General features: G+C 32.6%; 1 protein-coding gene across 1 annotated transcript; it reads left to right on the forward strand.

Annotated features, from left to right (window-relative positions):
* The first annotated feature begins 2,819 nt into the window (after positions 1-2,819).
* LOC115985586 (wall-associated receptor kinase-like 9) lies at positions 2,820-18,850 on the forward strand. Its single transcript, XM_031108520.1, has 3 exons — positions 2,820-3,712; positions 8,888-9,007; positions 17,655-18,850. The coding sequence occupies exons 1-3, from the start codon at positions 2,821-2,823 to the stop codon at positions 18,848-18,850; spliced, it is 2,208 nt and encodes a 735-aa protein (XP_030964380.1). The 5' UTR covers position 2,820.
* Positions 18,851-20,438: the final 1,588 nt, after the last annotated feature.

Here is a 20,438-nt window from a genome sequence, read left to right on the forward strand (position 1 = left end):
TCCGACTTTGCTAACCCGACACCCAGCAGGTCGGTTATCGGTTTTTCAGTTCAAAACTCGTGAAACCCGACCCGAACCGAAGTTCATGCAATATCCGGCCATTTTTTCCAGATTCCGGCCATTTTTCCAGATTCTGGTCCCTTTTTTCACTTAAATCCGTCGATTTCTGGTACAATAAACACCGGATTTAGCCGAACCAGTGATTTTTTATCACGATTTGGTAGAAATCTCGCCAGATCCGACTGGATCTCACTGGATCTTGGATGGATCTGGCGAGATCTCGCCGCATTTCGAAGAATTCCGGTGAGATCGGTTTCACCCGAAACCGACCAACACAATTATTGCCATTCATAATATTGTGCATCCAATAAGGATTCATAAGCAATAACATTGTGTAACATTATGCAATAAGTGATTTTTAACTTTCACATTTATTGTATTTGTTTATAATTATCCAAAATTGTGAATTTTATTTCTAGAGAAATTATAAATAAATATTTTTTTTAATTCCACTTTATTTTAGATTTTTTAACAATATTAAATTAAATTCATTATTTTATATAATAGTAATAATATATATATTTTTGAAAAACCGAAACACTTGTATGGTTTAGTGCAGAAAATTTTCAAAACTGATTGCTATGTCATATGGGCTATGTCATATGTGTTACTGCTTAATGAAAAATGTTTTGAACTCCTTTGAATTCACATTTGCTACTTGTAAAGATATGTTAATGAGAATACTCCTCTTAACTGATATAAATATATATTATCTTATCACCCAAAAAAAAAAATATATATATATATATATTTATTACACTGACCTCGAGACAAAAGCAGCAAATTAGGTATGCCCTATTTTATCTTTACTACTTTCCCAAAATGAAAAATCCTATGAGCATCTATCCCAGTGTCGATGCAACTTGTTTTAAGGCATAGACCCAAAAAAAAAAAAAAGTTACACTTTGTTAGCTTAAAGTAACATAGTCATGGTATTTTGTTTTTTTTTATTAGAGTACTATTACTGTTTTTGCTTTTTGGTTTTTGGTGCTTTGGAAGTTGGAATAGGAGTGCCTAAATTAATGGATAAGTTGTGGGAATGGACATAAACGCCAATTGCTTAGGCCCAAAACAAAACTTTTAGATTTAGCACTTTCTGTACTTTTAAAAGTTTTGTACAAAACAAAAAGTGAGAAAAAAAAAAAGAAAAAAAAAAATAAAGGTACTTGACTTCAATAAGATCCAGTATTATAAAGAAGTACTCGATTTCTGTAATATTGAGTACTATATTACTTTCTTTAATTACACAACTTCTAGGTCAGCAGTGCCACGCTGGCAACACACCTAGGAACTCAAGTTCAATGAACTCGAGTACTATTTAGAACTCAATTTTGTGAAACTCGAGTATTAAAAAAGTGGTACATTACTAAATATTTTCGAAACAGTGTTAGTTTGCCACAAATTTTGCCAAAACGTGGTATTTAGCTATTTTCACCAACAATCCAACATAAAAATCATCAATAGTCAATAAATAATAAATATTGCTTAGCAAAATAATCTATATATGTTAATAGTCAAAAATTAGAGAAAATTCAATTAGATTTTAATTGGATTTTCAATTTTGCGCCACATGTCTCATTTAAATTTTAATTTTATGCCAAGTGAATTATTAAATATAAAAATTGAAGATTCCAAAACCAATTAGTTTCAAAATTGGATTTCAATTGGAGTTTAATTTTCCACCACGTGTCCATCTAAGTTTTTAATTTTTATGACAAGTGAATTATTGAGTGCAAAAACCGAAAAATCTAAAACCAATTAAATTCTAAATTTTATATGTGTATATAATAATAATAATAATAATAATAATAATAATAATAATAATAATAAACCATTACATATTTTTGAAATGTATGGTTTAAAAAAAAGTATAAGATAAGTACAATAATGAATAATTTGAATATCTTCTTTAAAAAAAATAAAGAATATAATTTGAACCCTATAATTGTAATTGTTTTTAATTGCATCTATGCATATGCATGGGGCTACGTATTTGTTTTAATATAAAACAAAATAACAAATTATGTATTACTAATATTTATTTTGGTGGGGAAGGTAGTTTGGTTAAAACTTTACAACTCAAAAACATAACTTTGAGTGGCTGGGATTTTTTTTTTTTCCTTTTTAATTAAAGGAATTCTTGCGGAGGAGAAGAGGACATCAAAATTTTGCTGTGTTAGACAGTCCAATAACATTGAGAGCATTCGCATTTAGTATTGCAAATGCTATATATAAGAGAATTTTAGCATTAACACACCAAACAAGTCCAGCATTAGGACTTGCAAACACCAACTATTGCAAAAAAAATTGCAATAGTACTACAGTACAATTCTAAAGGTAGAATTGCACTATAGCACTATTCTTAAAAAAAAATAAAAAACTAATATTTTATTCACTTTATCAATTCATTTCTCTCTCTCACCGGGTTTTGGATTTTTGTTTTTATTTGGATTTTAGGATATATTATTTTATTGTGTATAAATATTATTTTAATGTGTTGTATTATAAAATAAAAGTTGGAAGACTAAGAATATTGTAAAATGGTATATTATAATTGATAAACTAGTTTTTTGGGATGGTAAAATAAAATGTGATAGAATTTTGGAAAGTAAATGCTAAGTAGATGCCAATCTTTACCGAGCGGTCGGGGTGGCCCCGTTTCCTATATCATTGAGAGTGGTGTATGTAACAGATGCGAGAAGGTTATGAGTGACAGAGTTCTATTAAAGTCCGCTTGTTGTGAGTGACACCCGCAAAGAAATGGCTGTGCAGTTGGTAGTGCAAGCTTTCATGCTTCTGCTTGCATGTGAATTAGCAGAAGCAGCACCACCTATAGCAAAACCCAATTGTAAAAGTAGGTGTGGAAACCTTCAAATTCCATACCCATTTGGAATTGGGCCTGATTGTTACTTAGACAAGTGGTTCGAAATTGTTTGCAAAGGAACTGGTGGCTCTGCTCAGGCCTTCTTAACAAGTATTGATAAGGAGGTGCGGCAAATCATTATTAGTAACAATCCAAGTACCAACAGGTTTATTGAGCCTACCGTCCAGGTCCTAGTGCCAACAATTTATTCCGAGTATTGTAAGTACGCGGGAAATCACGGCACTGTCAACATCACAAGAAGTCCTTTTCACTTCTCCCCTTATCATAATACATTCATTTCGGTCGGCTGCGACAACTCTGCAAAGATAGCCAATATTTTTCCTCAGATTTTCGGATGCGAGTCGGATTGCAAGAAAGACATGAAGGTAGACAAAGAAGTTAAATGCTCGGGTTTCAACTGCTGCGAGACGACGAATATCCCTTCAAACCTTCAAGCATTTGATGTTGAATTCAGAAGTAGAAACAAATCAAATGATGAAGAGGGAGGGAAGAAGAGTTGCAAATATGCCTTCCTAGCAGACAAAGAGTGGTTGGAGAAAAGCAAACGAGATCCCTCTTCTGTGCAATATTGGGAATACGTTCCTGTGGTGCTGGAGTGGGCCATATTTCGCTGGAACAACAATTCACATGAGTTGTTTCACTTCCTCAAAGGTAGACACAATGTCAGTTGTTCTTTCTCTGAAGAGAACAAAGACTACTTCTACAGCATTTCTTGTCACTGTGCTACCGGATACAAAGGAAATCCTTATGTTGATGGTGGCTGTGAAGGTAAACTTCAAATGCACACCGTTCTTGTTTTGCATAAGTACTCCATTTTAATAGCATTCGTCTTTAGATGATACTAAACGCATATTTTATTCCACCTCGTACTAAAGAAAGAATTAAAAGAATGATTGTGGTTTTTGGGGGAACAAATAATAAAAAATGGTCCCACATTACCTAAGAGAGTGTGTTGTGTGTAGTATAACTTGTTTCATTATCTCTTAAAAGTTATCATGATTTTTGAGTAGAGTTGTAGTGTGCCTTTGTGTTAAAACTCATTTTCCTCTTCCTTGTGTGTGTGTTTGTTTCTAAAAAAAAAAAATCAAAAATTAAAAATAACAGCCTAACTTCTAATTATAATTTATTATATCATTTTTTTTAAGAACATATAATTTTAATTTTAAGTACTGTTATTACATTTTTACCAGTATAATAACAATATCTAATTTTTCGACGTATCACTGTTAGCTATATAAAAATTTAAAATACGTAAGAATTACACTTTCTATAAATTATGTCTTTCATACACAATAATACTTAATAATAAAAATATGTTTACCCAGGTCCAGGGATTCTTTGGTGATGAACTTATTGTCTAGTGCATTGTGTAAATATTGAAGTTGTAGATTTAATTCACCACATCATTGATTCATAGAGTTTGTGAGAGGTCCCATAGATAGGGAGTGGATCAGTCTGACCAAAGGCCGAAACATCACTTCTTTGTGTCAAATATATATATATATATATATATATATATATATATATATATATATTTATACTTTTTACTGAATTAATATTTTGATAATCTCATCATTGGATTATATTCTATATGTTCTTAATATACATATCAAATTTTAGGTCAATTAGAAATTATTTACCTTCAATCCCTAAACTCATCTTTTATATATAATTTTAAATTATAAAAAAAATGAAATTTAAACATTTTCAATTATAAAGCATACTAGAAGAAAAAGTATTCTAATGAGGAATTTGTTAAAATTCCCTTCTACGGCTTGGTCAGTTACTAAAAAAACTTTTAAGCATTCCCATCCAATTTGATTGTTTAGTGTGTGATAGGCTCAAATTTTGAAGTTTTTTTTTCAAGTTCATTTATTTATTTTAAGGAGCAAATTTGACTCTTCTTATGGGTAGTTTTGTGAAATCAATGATTATGGGATTATTTTTCAATTATTTTTGTTAGATTGTGTTGAAGAAAATATTATATGGTGGAAAGTAATAAATAGGGAGATAAAGAAAGAGAGAGAGAATGTTAATATTAATTAAGTAATAAGGTGGAAAACAATAGCATTTAATGATGTTTTTTTAACCGTTAGATTTCTTAGAAATCTACGATGTAAAAAAAGTGTAAGTTTATAAGAGTTACACCAAATGTAATTTGAACCCATTTTATATATATACTCACAAAAATTCTTCAATTTAATCATATTTTGCAACTAAATTGAAAATAACAAAATTTGGTGCCAGGCCGCCATTTGGCACTCCCAGCACTGTAATACCAAAAAAAATATATATATAATAATAATAATTTAGTAAATTATAATAACCTCCCCTGAGGTTTGGGAAATACATATTTTTTAAAATTAAATTATGTTATAGAATAACCTCAAAATAATGCTTACTAACCAAATTAGTTATATGATTAGCATTTATTTAAAAATAATAAATTTTAATTATAGTTGGTAACTATCATTTTACAATAGAAGGAATAGTTATATGTTACATTTGCTTTTTGTTGGACAGTGAAAAAGTTAAAGCGACTTTTCTTTGGAGAAAAAGTTGAAAAATTAAAGTGACTTAGAAATAATTATTGTAATGTTGGACCCCATCATTGGCTTGATTGAGTTTGAATTGAAATAGATAGATTCTGTTGTGGGTAGTTCTACTTCAAAGTGTATCCTAATTATAGTTGGTAATTATCATTTTAAAATAGAAGGAATAGTATAGGTAAAAATAATTGGATTTGTTTTAGGTCCGGTGCATCACGTACACTAAACCCGGTCAGATAATGACACGTGTCCAAAAGTGGACATATATCACCATCCAACGGGTCCAATGCCACTGCCTAAGCCTGACCAAAATGGACTTGGTTTAGGTAACACCCACCCCCCTTTCTTTATAGCATGATAGAATTTGAACATTATAAATAACTTTTTTCCCTTCATTTTTTCATCATGTGACATTTGCTTTTTACCGGACAGTGACAATGTTAAAGCGACTTGTTTTGGGGGAAAAAGTTGAAAAACTAAAGTGACTTAGAAATAGTTATTGTAATGTTGGATCCCATCATTGGCTTGATTGAGTTTGAATTTAAATAGATAGATTCTGTTGTGGATAGCTCTACTTCAAAGTGTATATATTAATTATAGTTGATAATTATCATTTTAAAATAGAAGGAATAGTATAGGGAAAAGTAATTGGACTTGTTTTAGGTCTAGCGCATCAAGTACACTAGACCCGGTCAGATAGTGACACGTGTCCAAAGTGGATATATATCACCATTCTAATGGGTCCAGTGCCACTACCCAAGCCTAACCCAAAGTGGACTTGGTTTAGGTAGCACCCACCCCCCTTTCTTTATAGCATGATAGAATTTGACCATTATAAATAACTTTTTCCCTTCATTTTTTCATCATGTGACATTTGCTTTTTGCTAGAAAATGACAAAGTTAAAGCGACTTTTCTTTGGAGAAAAAGTTGAAAAACTAAAGTGACTTAGAAATAATTATTGTAATGTTGGACCCCATCATTGGCTTGATTGAGTTTGAATTGAAATAGATAGATTCTGTTGAGGGTGGCTTTGCTTCAAAGTGTATCCTAATTATAGTTGATAATTATCATTTTAAAATAAAAGGAATAGTATAGGTAAAAGTAATTGGATTTGTTTTAGGTCCAGTGCATCAAGTACACTAAACCCGGTCAAATAGTAACACGTGTCCAAAAGTGGACATATATCACCATTCTAGCAGGTCCAGTGCCACTGCCGAAGCCTGACCCAAAGTGGATTTAGTTTAGGTAACACCCACCCCCCTTTCTTTACAGTATGATAGGATTTGAACATTATAAACAACTTTTTTCCCTTCATTTTCTCATCATGTGACATTTGCTTTTTGCCGGACAATGACAAAGTTAAAGCGACTTTTCTTTGGAGAAAAATTTGAAAAACTAATGTGACTTAGAAATAATTATTGTAATGTTGGACCCCATCATTGGCTTAATTGAGTTTGAATTGAAATTGATAGATTCTATTGTGGGTACCTTTGCTTCAAAGTGTATCCTAATTATAGTTGGTCTGTTATCATTCTAAAATAGAAGGAATAGTATAGGTAAAAGTAAATGGACTTGGTTTAGGTCCAGTGCATTAAGTACACTAGACTCAGTCAGATAATGACACATGTACAAAAGTGGACATATATCACCATTCCAACGGGTCCAGTGCCACTACCCAAGCCTAATCCAAAGTGGGCTTGGTTTAGGTAACACCCACCCCCTTTTCTTTATAGCATGATAGAATTTGAACATTATAAATAACTTTTTTCCCCTCAATTTTTCATCATGTGACATTTGCTTTTTGCCAGACAACGACAAAGTTAAAGCAACTTTTTTTTTGGAGAAAAAGTTGAAAAACTAAAGTGACTTAGAAATAATTATTGTAATGTTGGACCCCATCATTGGCTTGATTGAGTTTGAATTTAAATAGATAGATTCTATTTTGGATAGCTCTGCTTCAAAGTGTATCCTATATTAGAAATATCAACTCAAAAATATAAAGCCACATACATATGATATTATCAATTATTTTTCTCATTGAAAGTTATCAAGTGATAATATAACACAGTTGAAAGGGCACGCACTATTTGTCACTTAAACATATTTGGTCGAAAATATCAATGACAAGGGACTTAATTTTGTACCATATCAACCAGTACAATTAGTATTTGCTTCACCGGTATTTACTTCACTAGTATCTAAGTTAGCAAGGCCAGCCTTACTACTATGCCAATTAGACAATCGCCGTAGGCAAGTAGAACTAGGTCTCCAAATTTTAACCAATATAAAAATTTATATACCTATAAAAGTATTAATTAGGCCCTGTAGACTGAAATGTGCCACTAGAAATATTTGGATGCACCGGGTTGTTTCACCCATACTAGGATGTATTCAGAATTTTGGTCAGTAAAATGTATACCAAGCCGAAATTAAACAAACACTTTTCTCTCCGGCATTTCTTCTTCATTTTCTTCAGTCTCTTTTTCTTCATGTTTCTCCATCTAATGCTATTTTTCTCTTTAATTTCTTAAGCTTCTTCGACTCTTCATTTCTCTCTCTCTAAATTTCTTATTTTGTGTTCTCACGTGACCTTCAACTGAGTGACTAAAGAATAAAGGCTAGTGAGTTTAGTCAATTCACCATTCAATATTTCAATTCCCACCCACCCAAGCCATGGCCAATATAATCTTCAAGTTTCAATCTTTTAAAAGGATTTGATGTTTTTGTTTGACGGTAGGTCCATTATTAATATATTGAGTTAAGGATTAACATAATTTGATTATGTTAAAAAAAAAAAATTCGATTATGACTCTTAACAAAGGATAAGTTTCACAGTGAGTTCCAGTTAGCTCAACTGGTAAAGTCTCTAATGGTTGTATAAGAGATTTGGTATTCAATCCCCGCCTACACCAAAAACTGATTGGTGTCTTGACTAAACCAAGACAACATTCTGTAGATATTGATTACTTTAATCTCTAGACCAAGCATGTTTACAATAAACTTATAATTCCATTTCGAATTGTATTAGGAATATTAAAAATTTACTACATATAACTTATAAACTAATGTGTCAACTTTTCAAACAATATTTCAAAAATATAATTAATAAATTTATTTATTATATTGTTAATATGATATTTATCACATTCAATAAAATGTCAGTTTGTAATTATAAATCTTTTAAAGTAAAATGTGGTAGTGTTAACTGTATTGATATATATTAACATTTTCCTTCCCATTTTTGTAATCTCTTGTTGGTCTATGTATAGGTTGAGCTCTAAATTGGAGAAAATTTTAATTTGTTTGTCATCCTGTCACATATATAAAAGAAAAATATACTAATGGTGAGAGCTCCAAAAATTAATTTGTTAATTTTTTTTGTTATCCTATTAGATATTAATGAATGTGAAGACGACCTTCTCAATTATTGCAAAAGCAAGTTGGATTGTGAGAACACAGAAGGTGGTTACAATTGTGATAAGCGAAAATCTAAATTGAAGATGGTCATTGTAGGTATGTTTCTATACTTATTAAATTATCAAAATAAATATAAAACCAAATACACACACATACTCATGTTGGCTATTGCTACAATTCTCCTAGTACAGGAGAACATGCTCAGCTATTATTTTCTTTATAGGAATTCTTTTTTATTATTATTGTTTTTATAGGAATACTATAAACTTCATTAAACTTGAGAAATAGAGAGTACATTATAGATAAGAGCCTGTTCAAGAAAACAAAGATTCTCTTCGATCCATACCAAAAAAAAAAAAAAACATCAATGTTTAAATCATGTTTTGCTAATAGATAGATAGGAATATTACCTTGTCTAAAAACATTGGAAACTCAACACATCAAACCTCAAAGGAAGTTATGCCATATATGATAGGAGCCACAAAGATAGATGCATGACTTTGCTCAACCAAAGCATTAGAGATAGTCAAAAAATGCCCTCCATAATTAACTCTTGTATACCCATTTCTTTGGCAAATTGCATGCTAGCCTCAAAAACCTTCGCTTCAATCTTGTTCGGTTAAAATGAATGTATTGACTCCTTGCAATTAATTAATTAATTACCCAAATTAATTAATTAGATCAAATTTCATGCAATAGCATAGAGGCACAAACAAATCACCAAATATACTAAGTGCAGTGGAAAATAAATTTGATGTGGGTGATTTGTTTATGAATGAGAAAAACCTCCGAAGCAAAACCCCACCAGGTGAATTTAAGGTCACCACTCACAAGAATCCACTATTATCAATCATAAGCGGTTATAAGTATAAGGAATCTTACCAAACCCTTTGGCCTATCCCGAAATACCAACCTATAGTTGAACCCTTATCCCAATACCCAATTGGACTTGTATTATAACAGCAATCTTTCCGTTCAATACACGAATCCCAATACATGACTAACCAATGATGCACAGATCTCAGTACGTGACTAACTCCACAACAACCCTTTGATTGTTGTAGTTGATTTACAGCAAATTCACATAGAAACACCAATAAGATCTTCAATGTTAGTGCAAGAGACTTTGCTTGGTTACAAAACCCAAAGGCGTACAAGAAACGCAACAAGAACTCTTTCTTTTGTAGGAGGAGGCTAGGGTTTCAAAAAGAAATCCTTGTGAAGCTCTCTAGGGTTAGGTTTTTCTTTTTCCACCTCTTTGTTTAAATAGGAGCTCATTGGGCTCTCCTATTCCAAATAGGTATACATAAACCTTGGACTTTCTTAGTCTAATAAGGATTATACAAACCCATAAAAAAATAGTCGCTTAGAATAAAAACGTTGCTGGCTACAGTCTGAATCCCGTAAGCTTGATAGATCAAGACATCTGTCAAGCTTTAATGAATCTCGACAGATCAAGCTTTCGTCGAGGAGGTATTGAGACCTACACATTGAACTTTTCTTGAGCAGTTCTTGAGTAATCTTCATGTTTTCAATGTAACCACTTGTATTGATCATCTTGAACCTACTTTGATTTACCCAAATACAAATAAAGTGCGTTTTGTTAAAGGATATGCCAATTACATAAAAATATGTCCCTTACAAATCTCAATAGCCCCAATTGAGCCTTTATCTTCTTACTTCGAGCAAGAATCACCAAGCCTTGAGCATCCCAAATGAAGACCCCAAAATTGACCTCTTTTTGAGTAGCAAAGACTACACCATAAACATTCACTTTAAACTGTGGGTTAGGGGGTGGTTTCCAACAACCATCCATCATCTCTAACCGAACTGTGCTAGGTATATTAGCAGCTCTATATTCCTCTTTTTGGTCCCCACTAGAAAATATTTCTAATTCCCCCACTAAGTAGAGCCCAAAGTGTACTTACAAGACTTGGGGTTTTTCAAGCTCTAGATAGAGCTATGGGGGAGTTAGGCAGAATACTCTTTCTACACTAGAAAGTTGAGATGTTGATCATTATAGGGAGAATTCAGAACTAGTGCAATACCTAGCTACCAAATTCACAATAGATTAATAGAGGGTGGAAGTAACATTCTTGCCTTACTCTCAGTTTAGCCCATTCTTCTTAGAAAATGAGAGGTCTTGAATTTTTCTTGTCTCTTGCGCCTTCTTTCATTCTTTTGGTAAATAGGGTTATGAAAGTATTCCTAGCCCTTCTTGGACAAAAGATCCCTTCCTTAAACTGGTTGAACAACATGGTGGGATTTTGTGAATGTGATCCTTATTGCAAAACTGTGGGGATGATGACTGTAAGGGCCTTGCTTAGGTTAACTCTGAGTCTTACTACCCGTTTGTTACTCAAATAGGATAGATGCCTTATTGCGTGAACACACCTACTATGGTCTCTAGTGGGTTTTTCATTCTAGGCAGTTTCTTCTTCCACTAGACTGCCTTCCTTTTAATATTTGAGAGGGACTAATCTTTCCTCTTTTTCTTTGTTTGTTTTCCATGCTTTGTTTGTCAACTCTTGTACCTAGGAATTAGGTTTTAGGGAGGACTTTATATAGTCTCTAAACTATAGCTACTAGTACATCTAAAGTACCATTCGCTTGGAATAAAATGGTAGAATTATAAAATTGTAAAGTAGGATATGCAAGCAAATCTACATAGAAAACCCAAAGGAGGGGTGGAAAAACAAAAATTGAGCAAGGCTTTTTTAGAGCATTAGTATTGGTGGTGCTAAAAAGCCATATTGCTATTTTTAGCACCACCAATCACAAAAGTGGGGCTACAATGATGGAGGTATAGCCAAATGATTTGGCTTCTCAATTACAGTGCACAGCCAAAGATCATTGTGCACTGTAGCTCAAAGGCAAAAAAGAATTATATTTTAATTGGTTTCTCTCTCTTCTTTTATTAAATTAATCTTTTCTCTCTCTTTCTCTCTTTTCTCTTTCTTCTTCACCGAACCCAAACCCAGCACTTCTTCTCCCTTTCATTTTTTTTTTTTTTTTTGGCTTCTTCCTCCAGCCATTTTTTCTTTCTACATCACCTTTCTTCTTTCTTCTTCATCAAACCCAACCTTTCTCTTCTCCCCTCCATTTTTATTTCTTTCTTCCTCCAACTCCTCACCATACATTAGTCCTTGCCCACCAAGCTGCCGCCGACCCAAGCCCCAAGCTATTGCCGACACAAGCCCCAAGACGCCGCCGACCCAAGCCTAGTGGTTTTTTTTTTTTTTTTTTCCTAATCAAAATTATTAGTGGTGGTTGTTAAGGTGGGTTTGTGGTGGTGGTGGTGGGTTGTTGATTGGGTTGTGTTCGTGGGTCTGTGTTCGTGGTCGGGTTCAGGATTGGGAATGGGCTATGTTTGTGTTCATGGGTTTGTGTTGGTGGTTGGGATTGGTTGGGTTGAAGCCTGGTTTGGCTTGGCATTGCTGTGGGCGATTGTTGTTAGTTGTGATGGTGGTGGTGTTATGGCTGGGTTTGGAATGATTTTAGGCGGTGCTTTTTGGTAATGGGATGGATATTGTGGTTTTGGTTCTAGATGTTATGTGGTGGTCTTGGTGTCCCTAATGGTGGTAGTGGTGGACGGGCTGTAGGAGTGGTGTTTTTCAAATCTTTCTCTTTCAATTGTCTCTCTGGGTTTTTTTGTTGGAGGATTTGTGGGTTTGTTGAATTTTGGTTGTTTTTATGTGTGATTTTGGTTGGTTTTTGAGATGATTTTGTTGCAAATTTGGTGGATTTGGGTTGTGGTAATGTTGGCCTGTGGGCAATGGAGATGACTAGGGTTTTGGGTTTACTAGTTGTTCTTCAAAATCTTCATATGAGAAAGGGAGAGACAAATAAAGTGAAGTGTGAAAGAAATAATAAAAAATTAATAAAGAAATAATATTTAAATGAAAAGGTCAAAAAATAGAACCGTTGATGTTGGATGTTTTGTAAAGTGAAAAAGTAAAATAGATAAAGTAGATTTTTGTGATGCCAAATAGCTAAAAAAATAGCCCACCAATATAGATGCTCTTAGAATGATTTTACTAAATACGAAGAAAAAGACTTTTTTTTTTTTTTTTTACAAGATACTGCTTTAAAGCCTACTATTCTTGCCTAACATCCTTTTTCTTTTTGTCTACCTACTATGGTCAGCTTCCTTTTGTTTTATATTATAAGAAAGGCAGTTAGATTACATATACGTGGCATCATCTTATTGAAGCCTGAATGTGAAAAGGCTAGTACAATGATGTTTTATGCTACTGCTGCTATGGGATAGTTTCACCGTTGGACATGGTTGGGGCATGTCCTTGCTCTAGTAACTAGGTTATTCTCAAGCCAAAAACCAAGGGGTAAATACTTCCCTTTTGTCCTTATAGTTATGTCAGAGAGGGCATGCCTTTGAGGCTGTCCTTTTTTTAATATAAGAAACAATCTTTGGCAACATTGGATTGTTGTGGGATTATTCCCTAGGGTGTTGACTGCAGGTGCAAGGCTGGGATGGCCCAGGTCCATTAGTCATTTGAAAAAACAATTATGCCCTTGACCCCAACACTAGTGACGATACAACTCTTATCCAAGAGATGCTACCGAGAGGATGACATCAATTTTCCTGGAGGTCTAAGTATTGCTCTTGAAAGGTCCTTATATGCCTTGTTGTATCGTTGGCTTCTCTCAACAAACGTTTGTCCTAGGATGTTATCTTATATGTTTCCTTCCCTTAGGGTTCTTTCCCAAAGTGGTATGTCCCTTATAGATCCACTTGATTTATATTGGGCCTTTGCACCCTTTTTCTTTAGGCTTTTGCAAATCCATTCAAGGTTTTTTTTTTTTTTTTTCATTTGCACCCATTCTTGGGTCATTATATCCAATTATGAGTTGGTACCCATTCATGGGCCCTTTCACCCCATTTATGGGGTTTTGTCTTGGTTCATGGGATTTTGCACCTTATTCAAGGGTTCCTTATTCTAGACTTGCAACCTTTTTAAATTTGGGGTAGCAACAATGTCAACCACAAAATTCCTTTGTGGTGTGAATCAATTTGAAAGAATTTTATAGCTTATAAATCTAATAGCATTATGTGGTTTATGGCGAAAACATCTTTTTGGTCCTTATATTTTGGCTCTATTTTCATTTGGTCTTTAAGTTTCATAGCATACATCTTGGTCCTTAAATTTTCAAACTTGCTATCATTTTAGTCCTTAGTGTCATATCACTCATGTAAAACACTTACCTCTTGCTATCATTTTAGTCCTTGGTGTCATATCACTCATGTAAAACACTTACCTCTAGTCGACATCAAGTTTTTACACTTGTTAAGTTAATCATAAATGAGATAACAACATTGAGCAAAACGATAGTGAATGTTCAAATAGTGTGTAAAACACCTTGAATGTTTAGACCCCCACATTACAAATTTCCAATTCAAGCTTATTATCAAACTATGTATGTGCAGAATATGAACATAAGCTAAACCAGAATTGATAAAATAATCAAAACCAAATAAAATCACAACCACAACAGAAATTAAATGGAAAAGATTAAGGGAAGAGAGCAAACACAAAGACAACTCAGCAATGTGTTATCAAAGAGGAAACTGAAGTCATGGCGTAAAACATTTCCGCTGCCCTCCAAGCAGTCAATAATCCACTAAAGAATGAAGTTGGGGTACATGAACAACAGAAGACCCTCCAAGCCTAATCTACCCAGTGTATCTAAGCCCTCCAAGCTTCTTGCTCCAACAAAGTTACACCGAACTTTTGTCTTCTTTAGCTTATCAGATTTCACTATAGCCCATAGCATCAACCAATATCAATTAGTCCCTTCCTAACTACTTCCCAAGCACCAAATAGCCTTCTCACAGATATGGGTATGGTGAAAAAAAGGTTTTGGCTAATGTATCTCTCAAGGATATAACAATGGAGAGGGTGAGAGTTAAGAAATTTGAAGAGTCACTATATAAAGATTGTAGATGAGTCAATCTTATTTTTCTCTAGGGTTTCTCTCTTAAAATTCTCTCTAGAAGCTTTCTACATTTCGTGGGTATAAGAGGTATTTATACTTGTGTAAGAATAGAATGCGAAGAGTCAGTTTTTCAAAACAGAGCTGGCTGGCGACTTGGCTTCGCGACTTGACTGAGTCGCAAGTTCAATCTGAACTTTTTGTCCTGCAGTGCTACAGCTGACATGATGGTTCAACTTCTCTGCATGCTTCACTCGTGTGCATCCTCTGGCGGCTTGCCAGTCACGAGCTACCTGCAAGATCCAGTCGCAATTCCCTGTTTCAGTGCACAATCTTGAGCATTTCTTCACACTCTCTCATACACTACTCTTACATGATTCTCATCTAAATACAGGGTTTCTAAGTGTTGAATTACAAGCAAATTGACACGGAATAAAGCCAACAAAATAGTTGATTAAATTCAACCTTACAGATAGCAAGTTTAGAATTTTAAGGACCAAAATAATTTTTTTGAAAATTTGAGTACCAAATTGAAAATATAAGAACCAGAGTTGTGTTTTTCATTGGTTTATTATCACTTGCTTTCTAATCATATTTCCAAGTTAACCTTTCTATTATTTTGTATTAATTACATTTTACACAAAAGTCTTCATAATTTCTACCCCTTTATAATTTCAATTATTACTTACAACATCATATTTAAAATATGTTGTTAGTCTTTAAAGTTTACCTACTAAGTGCTATTGGTCCCTAAAGTTTGAAATAAGAACTATTGGTCCCTAAAGTTTAAAAATGAGCAATATTGATCACTCTGTTAAATTTTGTTAGTTTCCTAGTTTATATGTCTAATGGATCAATGGTATAACATTTTTAAATGACATGGCATTTTAAAATGGCACATTAGTAAATTTGACCCAAACCTGTTTTAAGTAGTGCACTAACCTAGCACACCTAAATCAAAACACTTTAGGCCCCAAAGAGGGGGGAAAAAACTGTTCTGTAATACAAAAAATAATAATAAAATAACAAGTACTACAATAAACAAAAAATTAAAATGGTTAAGCTAACTCCAAGCTTATCTCCACAATCAACACCAATCAAAATCCACTATTAAAAATAGGAATTACAACTACACAAACTCACAAATATATATATATATATATTATATTATATTATATTATATTATATTATATTATATAATATAATATAATATAAAAATCTTAAACATAAACTAACCCAAAGTCCCAATACACCTAATGGTGCTCTCACACTAACTCACCAAGCAAAACTAGTCTTTACCTCTCTCACAAGACAAAACTTTGATCTTGACTCTCTCATACAGAACAAGGCCACACCACTACACTTTTATAAGGGATGGCACTCATCTCCTTGCTTCTCTTCTTTTCAATGTGGGAATAACTCTTTTAAGAAAAGTAGACAACAAAATCAATCAACAAAATCCCTAAAGAGAGCAAATCCAAAAGTCTCCATAGCAAACCCTGACTTTCTACTAGTTTGTTGCACAAAGAGGCCATGGAAGCACTCCCAAACAAGATCTATTGTGAAACCTATTATGAGAATTAGAATGATCTCACAACTAAATAATATGAATAATTAATGTAAACTTGAAAGAAAAGTACATACAATTACACATAAGAGAGAACGTAAAGGATTTACATGTTCAACCTTAAGCCTGTGTCAATAGATAAAGACAAGTAGAAAATTTCACTAACAAATATGAATATTACAAAAATAAATATCACAAAATCCAAACTAAAAATACATCTAAAGAGCTCTCTCTCACAATTTAAAAGAATAGAGAAATTTCTATTCCCCATTCTAATTTGCGACACACAAAACATTTAGACAAAATCACGTATAAATTTTTGTTAGAGTGGCTAATTCTAAAGAAAATAAATTCTATACAAACCAAATAAAAAATAAAAAATAAAAAATAAAAATACAATGCAAGACAGAGTTAGCTTGCCATAGGTATCATGACTGCCAAAGTCGATCAACTGGCCGTACTTCAACCACTAGTTGACATGGGCAACTTTTGTCAATGACGAAATCAATCTCATGCTTGAAGCCCTTACTAATTAATACACAATTGATCATCACATATTTGTACTAATCAATTGGTAATCCGTATAATACATGGTAAATTTTAAGACTGTATGAATGTTTTCTATTATGCTTTATTTAAATATAAAATTTTATGATTAGGTTAGTTATTAATAAGAGGTATTTATTATAAATTTTTTTTAGATTAAACTATATCTTCCAGCATTAGTTATTTATTATGATTGTGTTTGTGAATAAAATCTAGCCTATCTTTTAAAGAAAATTCAACGTGCCAAGATTTTAATGGTAACTTTAAATATAAATTAGAATTTAAATTCAATTGATATATATATATATATATATATATATATATATATAAAACGACATATGAAATTGTAAGATCTCAAAACCTTACGTGGTACCATATTATGTGGTAAAGTAAAAATCAAATTGCTTTATATTTATATATATTATAGATTACCTTCATTAAAGAAAATATATATTATAGATCACCTGAAATTCAAGTAAAAATCATCTATTTTTCTTTGAACTAGAATTTAATTAGGAGTTCACTTATTCAGACTTCTGGGTAGTGTGGGAACATATATAATTTGGAAGATTTGATAGCTTCTAGAAAAAAGTAGGGAACTTTTTATCGAATCTATTTTTCACATTCACATTTATATACTAAAAAACATAGATATTTTAATTCTTTTGATTTTTGTAGGTTTCGGTACAAGCCTTGGAGTATTATTTCTACCAGCTACATGGGTTTTATACAAACTGATTAAGAAGAAAAACAAAATCAAGCTCAAGAAAAAGTTCTTCAAAAAGAACTGTGGTTTATTGTTACAACAACTATCTTCGACTAAAAATAATGTTCAAAATACAAAATTGTTCAATTCCAAGGAATTAGAAAAAGCAACAGACCATTTTAGTAAAGATAGAATAATTGGAAAGGGTGGACAAGGTACTGTTTACAAAGGAATGTGGAGTGATGGACAAATTATTGCAATAAAAAAGTGCAACATTGTGGATAAGGCCAATCTCCAACACTTCATAAATGAGATTGTCATTCTTTCACAAATCAACCATAGAAATGTGGTTAAGCTACTTGGGTGTTGTTTGGAGACAGAAGTTCCTTTGTTGATATATGAATTCATCCCAAATGGGACACTTTTCCAATATATCCATGAAGAAAATGAAGGGGTCCCATTAACATGGGCCATGCGCTTAAAGATTGCCATAGAAATTGCAGGAGCTCTTTCCTACCTACACTCGGCAGCTTCTTTACCAATTTATCATCGAGACATAAAGTCCACAAACATACTTTTAGATGAAAAGTACAGAGCCAAAGTAGCAGATTTTGGGACATCAAAAATGGTGAAGATTGACCAAACTCATGTAACCACCCTAGTTCAGGGAACTTTTGGGTATTTGGACCCAGAATATTTCCAAACAGGTCAATTTACAGAAAAGAGTGATGTGTATAGCTTTGGAGTAGTCCTTGTTGAGCTCTTAACTGGAGAAACACCTGTTTCTTCAACAAGGTCGGAAGAAGGTAGAAGTCTATCCACGTATTTCATTCTTTCAATGAAAGAAAACCATCTCTTTGATATTCTTGATGACTGTGTAAGGAAAGAAGGTGATAAAGAAGACATCATCATAGTTGCTAATCTTGCAAAAAAATGTTTGCACTTGAATGGGAAAGAACGTCCTACAATGGGGGAGGTCGCAATGGAATTACAAGGAATCCAAAAAAAAGATACTAATGGTCAAGAAAATTATGAAGAACTTCATAATGTTAGAAGCAAAGAAATTGATCCTTCATATGCTTGCTCTACATCAACACAATCATATTCAGAAATTGCTTCATCTTCGTCATCAATTGTCCTAGCATCATCATCTTTCAAATCACTATGATTAATAAACTATTTGGTTTCCTTCCATGTTGTAATGTATTAAAAATTATTTTAATATGTCCATAATTGAATTTAAGAAGAATTCATAAATATTTGCATAAGAATGGCTTGTATATTGTGAGAAATACAATATTGGGGTTAATGGTGACTAGTGAGACAGTGCGTGTAAAAGAGAAGAGATGATGGTCTCATTCCTTCACTGTGCATGTCATGGGTACATCTCTTGCACTACTTATTCTCGCAGTGCTCGTGTGTAGGGGTGAATGCATATAGAGTGTATGGAGTCGCCTAAAATCAGTGAGATTTCTTAAAGGTTTGATTGGTCATCCAAATATATATATTTTTTCCTTTCTAAATTTAGTTCCTGTAAGTCTAAACTAGATAAAACCGTGTCTCGATCTAGAAAATAGATTGGGGAGTTTGGTTGCACATGGGGAAGCTCTTAGGCACCACATGACATCAGACCATAGTCGATACCTAATTGTGCTTATCCCTTAAGATGTAGTGCAATGCAATATCAAAAGAAAAAAAAAAAAAACCTACTTGCCCAGTTGGGAACATGTCTCATGATATCGTGCATGCTTTGAGAATAATACATGAGTCTAGATCTCAATTGTTTTGACTTTAGCGGAAAAATAAAAAAATATTTTAGTTTTGAAAACCATTTTGAAAAACTCATCACTGACAAGGGCTGATGTCAAGTTTTGGGGGTACCTAGCCATTATTAGGATCTCATCGATCTTTTGTAAATGATATGATCCATCTATTTATGAATTTTGAATTAATGGATCAAACAAAGGTAGACATTCTTCATGATCCTGTTCGCCAATGAAGCTTTTGAGGATAAAAATTAATTTCTCAGTGGGAAATCGAAGAAAACCACAGTAGAATTTTGGCAAGTGCTTTGAAAAATATGGTGTTTTAATGGAAAATCAAGAAACCAGGGTGAAAACTGTGTTTTGAAAAATACAATTTTTTTTTGGGGAAAAAAATCAAGGAACCATGTTGAAACCATAATTTTAGAAATATAATTTTTCAATGGAAAATCAAGAAACCAAGATGAAAATCACGCTTTTAAAATCCATACTAGTCAAAGAACTAGAATAATTAGTGGTTCTAAGTTCTCTAGTCCGATCGGGATCAAACCGATGGTTAAACCAATGGTGTCATAAAAAATAAAATTATTTATTTTAAAATTATAAAATTAAAGAATAAGTGTTATTTTTTATAAATAGTAGACTAAAAGATGTAAATATATTTTGTGAGAAATTATATAAGATTTTTTTTTTTTAAAACAATTTACATTAGTTTCAACATCTTATATTTAGAAGAAGAAGAAAAATCTAACTAAAGTTCTAAATATATTAACATTATAAAATAATCATCTTTGAATTATAGAGATAATAAATTTAAGATAATTTTCAAATAATGAATTTTCCCATCTTGTTATTTAAGAAAATGAATATAATAAAACATAACTAAAAAATTTAAGTTATCAATACAAATACAAACAAAAAAAATCTGGAAGAAGCAATTGTAAGGGGTGTTAGGGTCATATTTTATGTAATTAGCTAATCTTTTGATAAAAT

This window comes from Quercus lobata, chromosome 4 (genome assembly GCF_001633185.2).
Source record: "Quercus lobata isolate SW786 chromosome 4, ValleyOak3.0 Primary Assembly, whole genome shotgun sequence".
Classification (NCBI taxonomy): domain Eukaryota; kingdom Viridiplantae; phylum Streptophyta; class Magnoliopsida; order Fagales; family Fagaceae; genus Quercus; species Quercus lobata.

Excerpts from the sequence above, each read along its gene's own strand:
- LOC115985586 (XM_031108520.1), top strand. The coding sequence starts at position 2,821 with ATGGCTGTGCAGTTGGTAGTGCAAGCTTTCATGCTTCTGCTTGCATGT. Across the intron at positions 3,713-8,887 it reads TGTTGATGGTGGCTGTGAAG|ATATTAATGAATGTGAAGAC; the intron begins GTAAACTTCAAA and ends TTATCCTATTAG. Across the intron at positions 9,008-17,654 it reads ATTGAAGATGGTCATTGTAG|GTTTCGGTACAAGCCTTGGA; the intron begins GTATGTTTCTAT and ends TGATTTTTGTAG.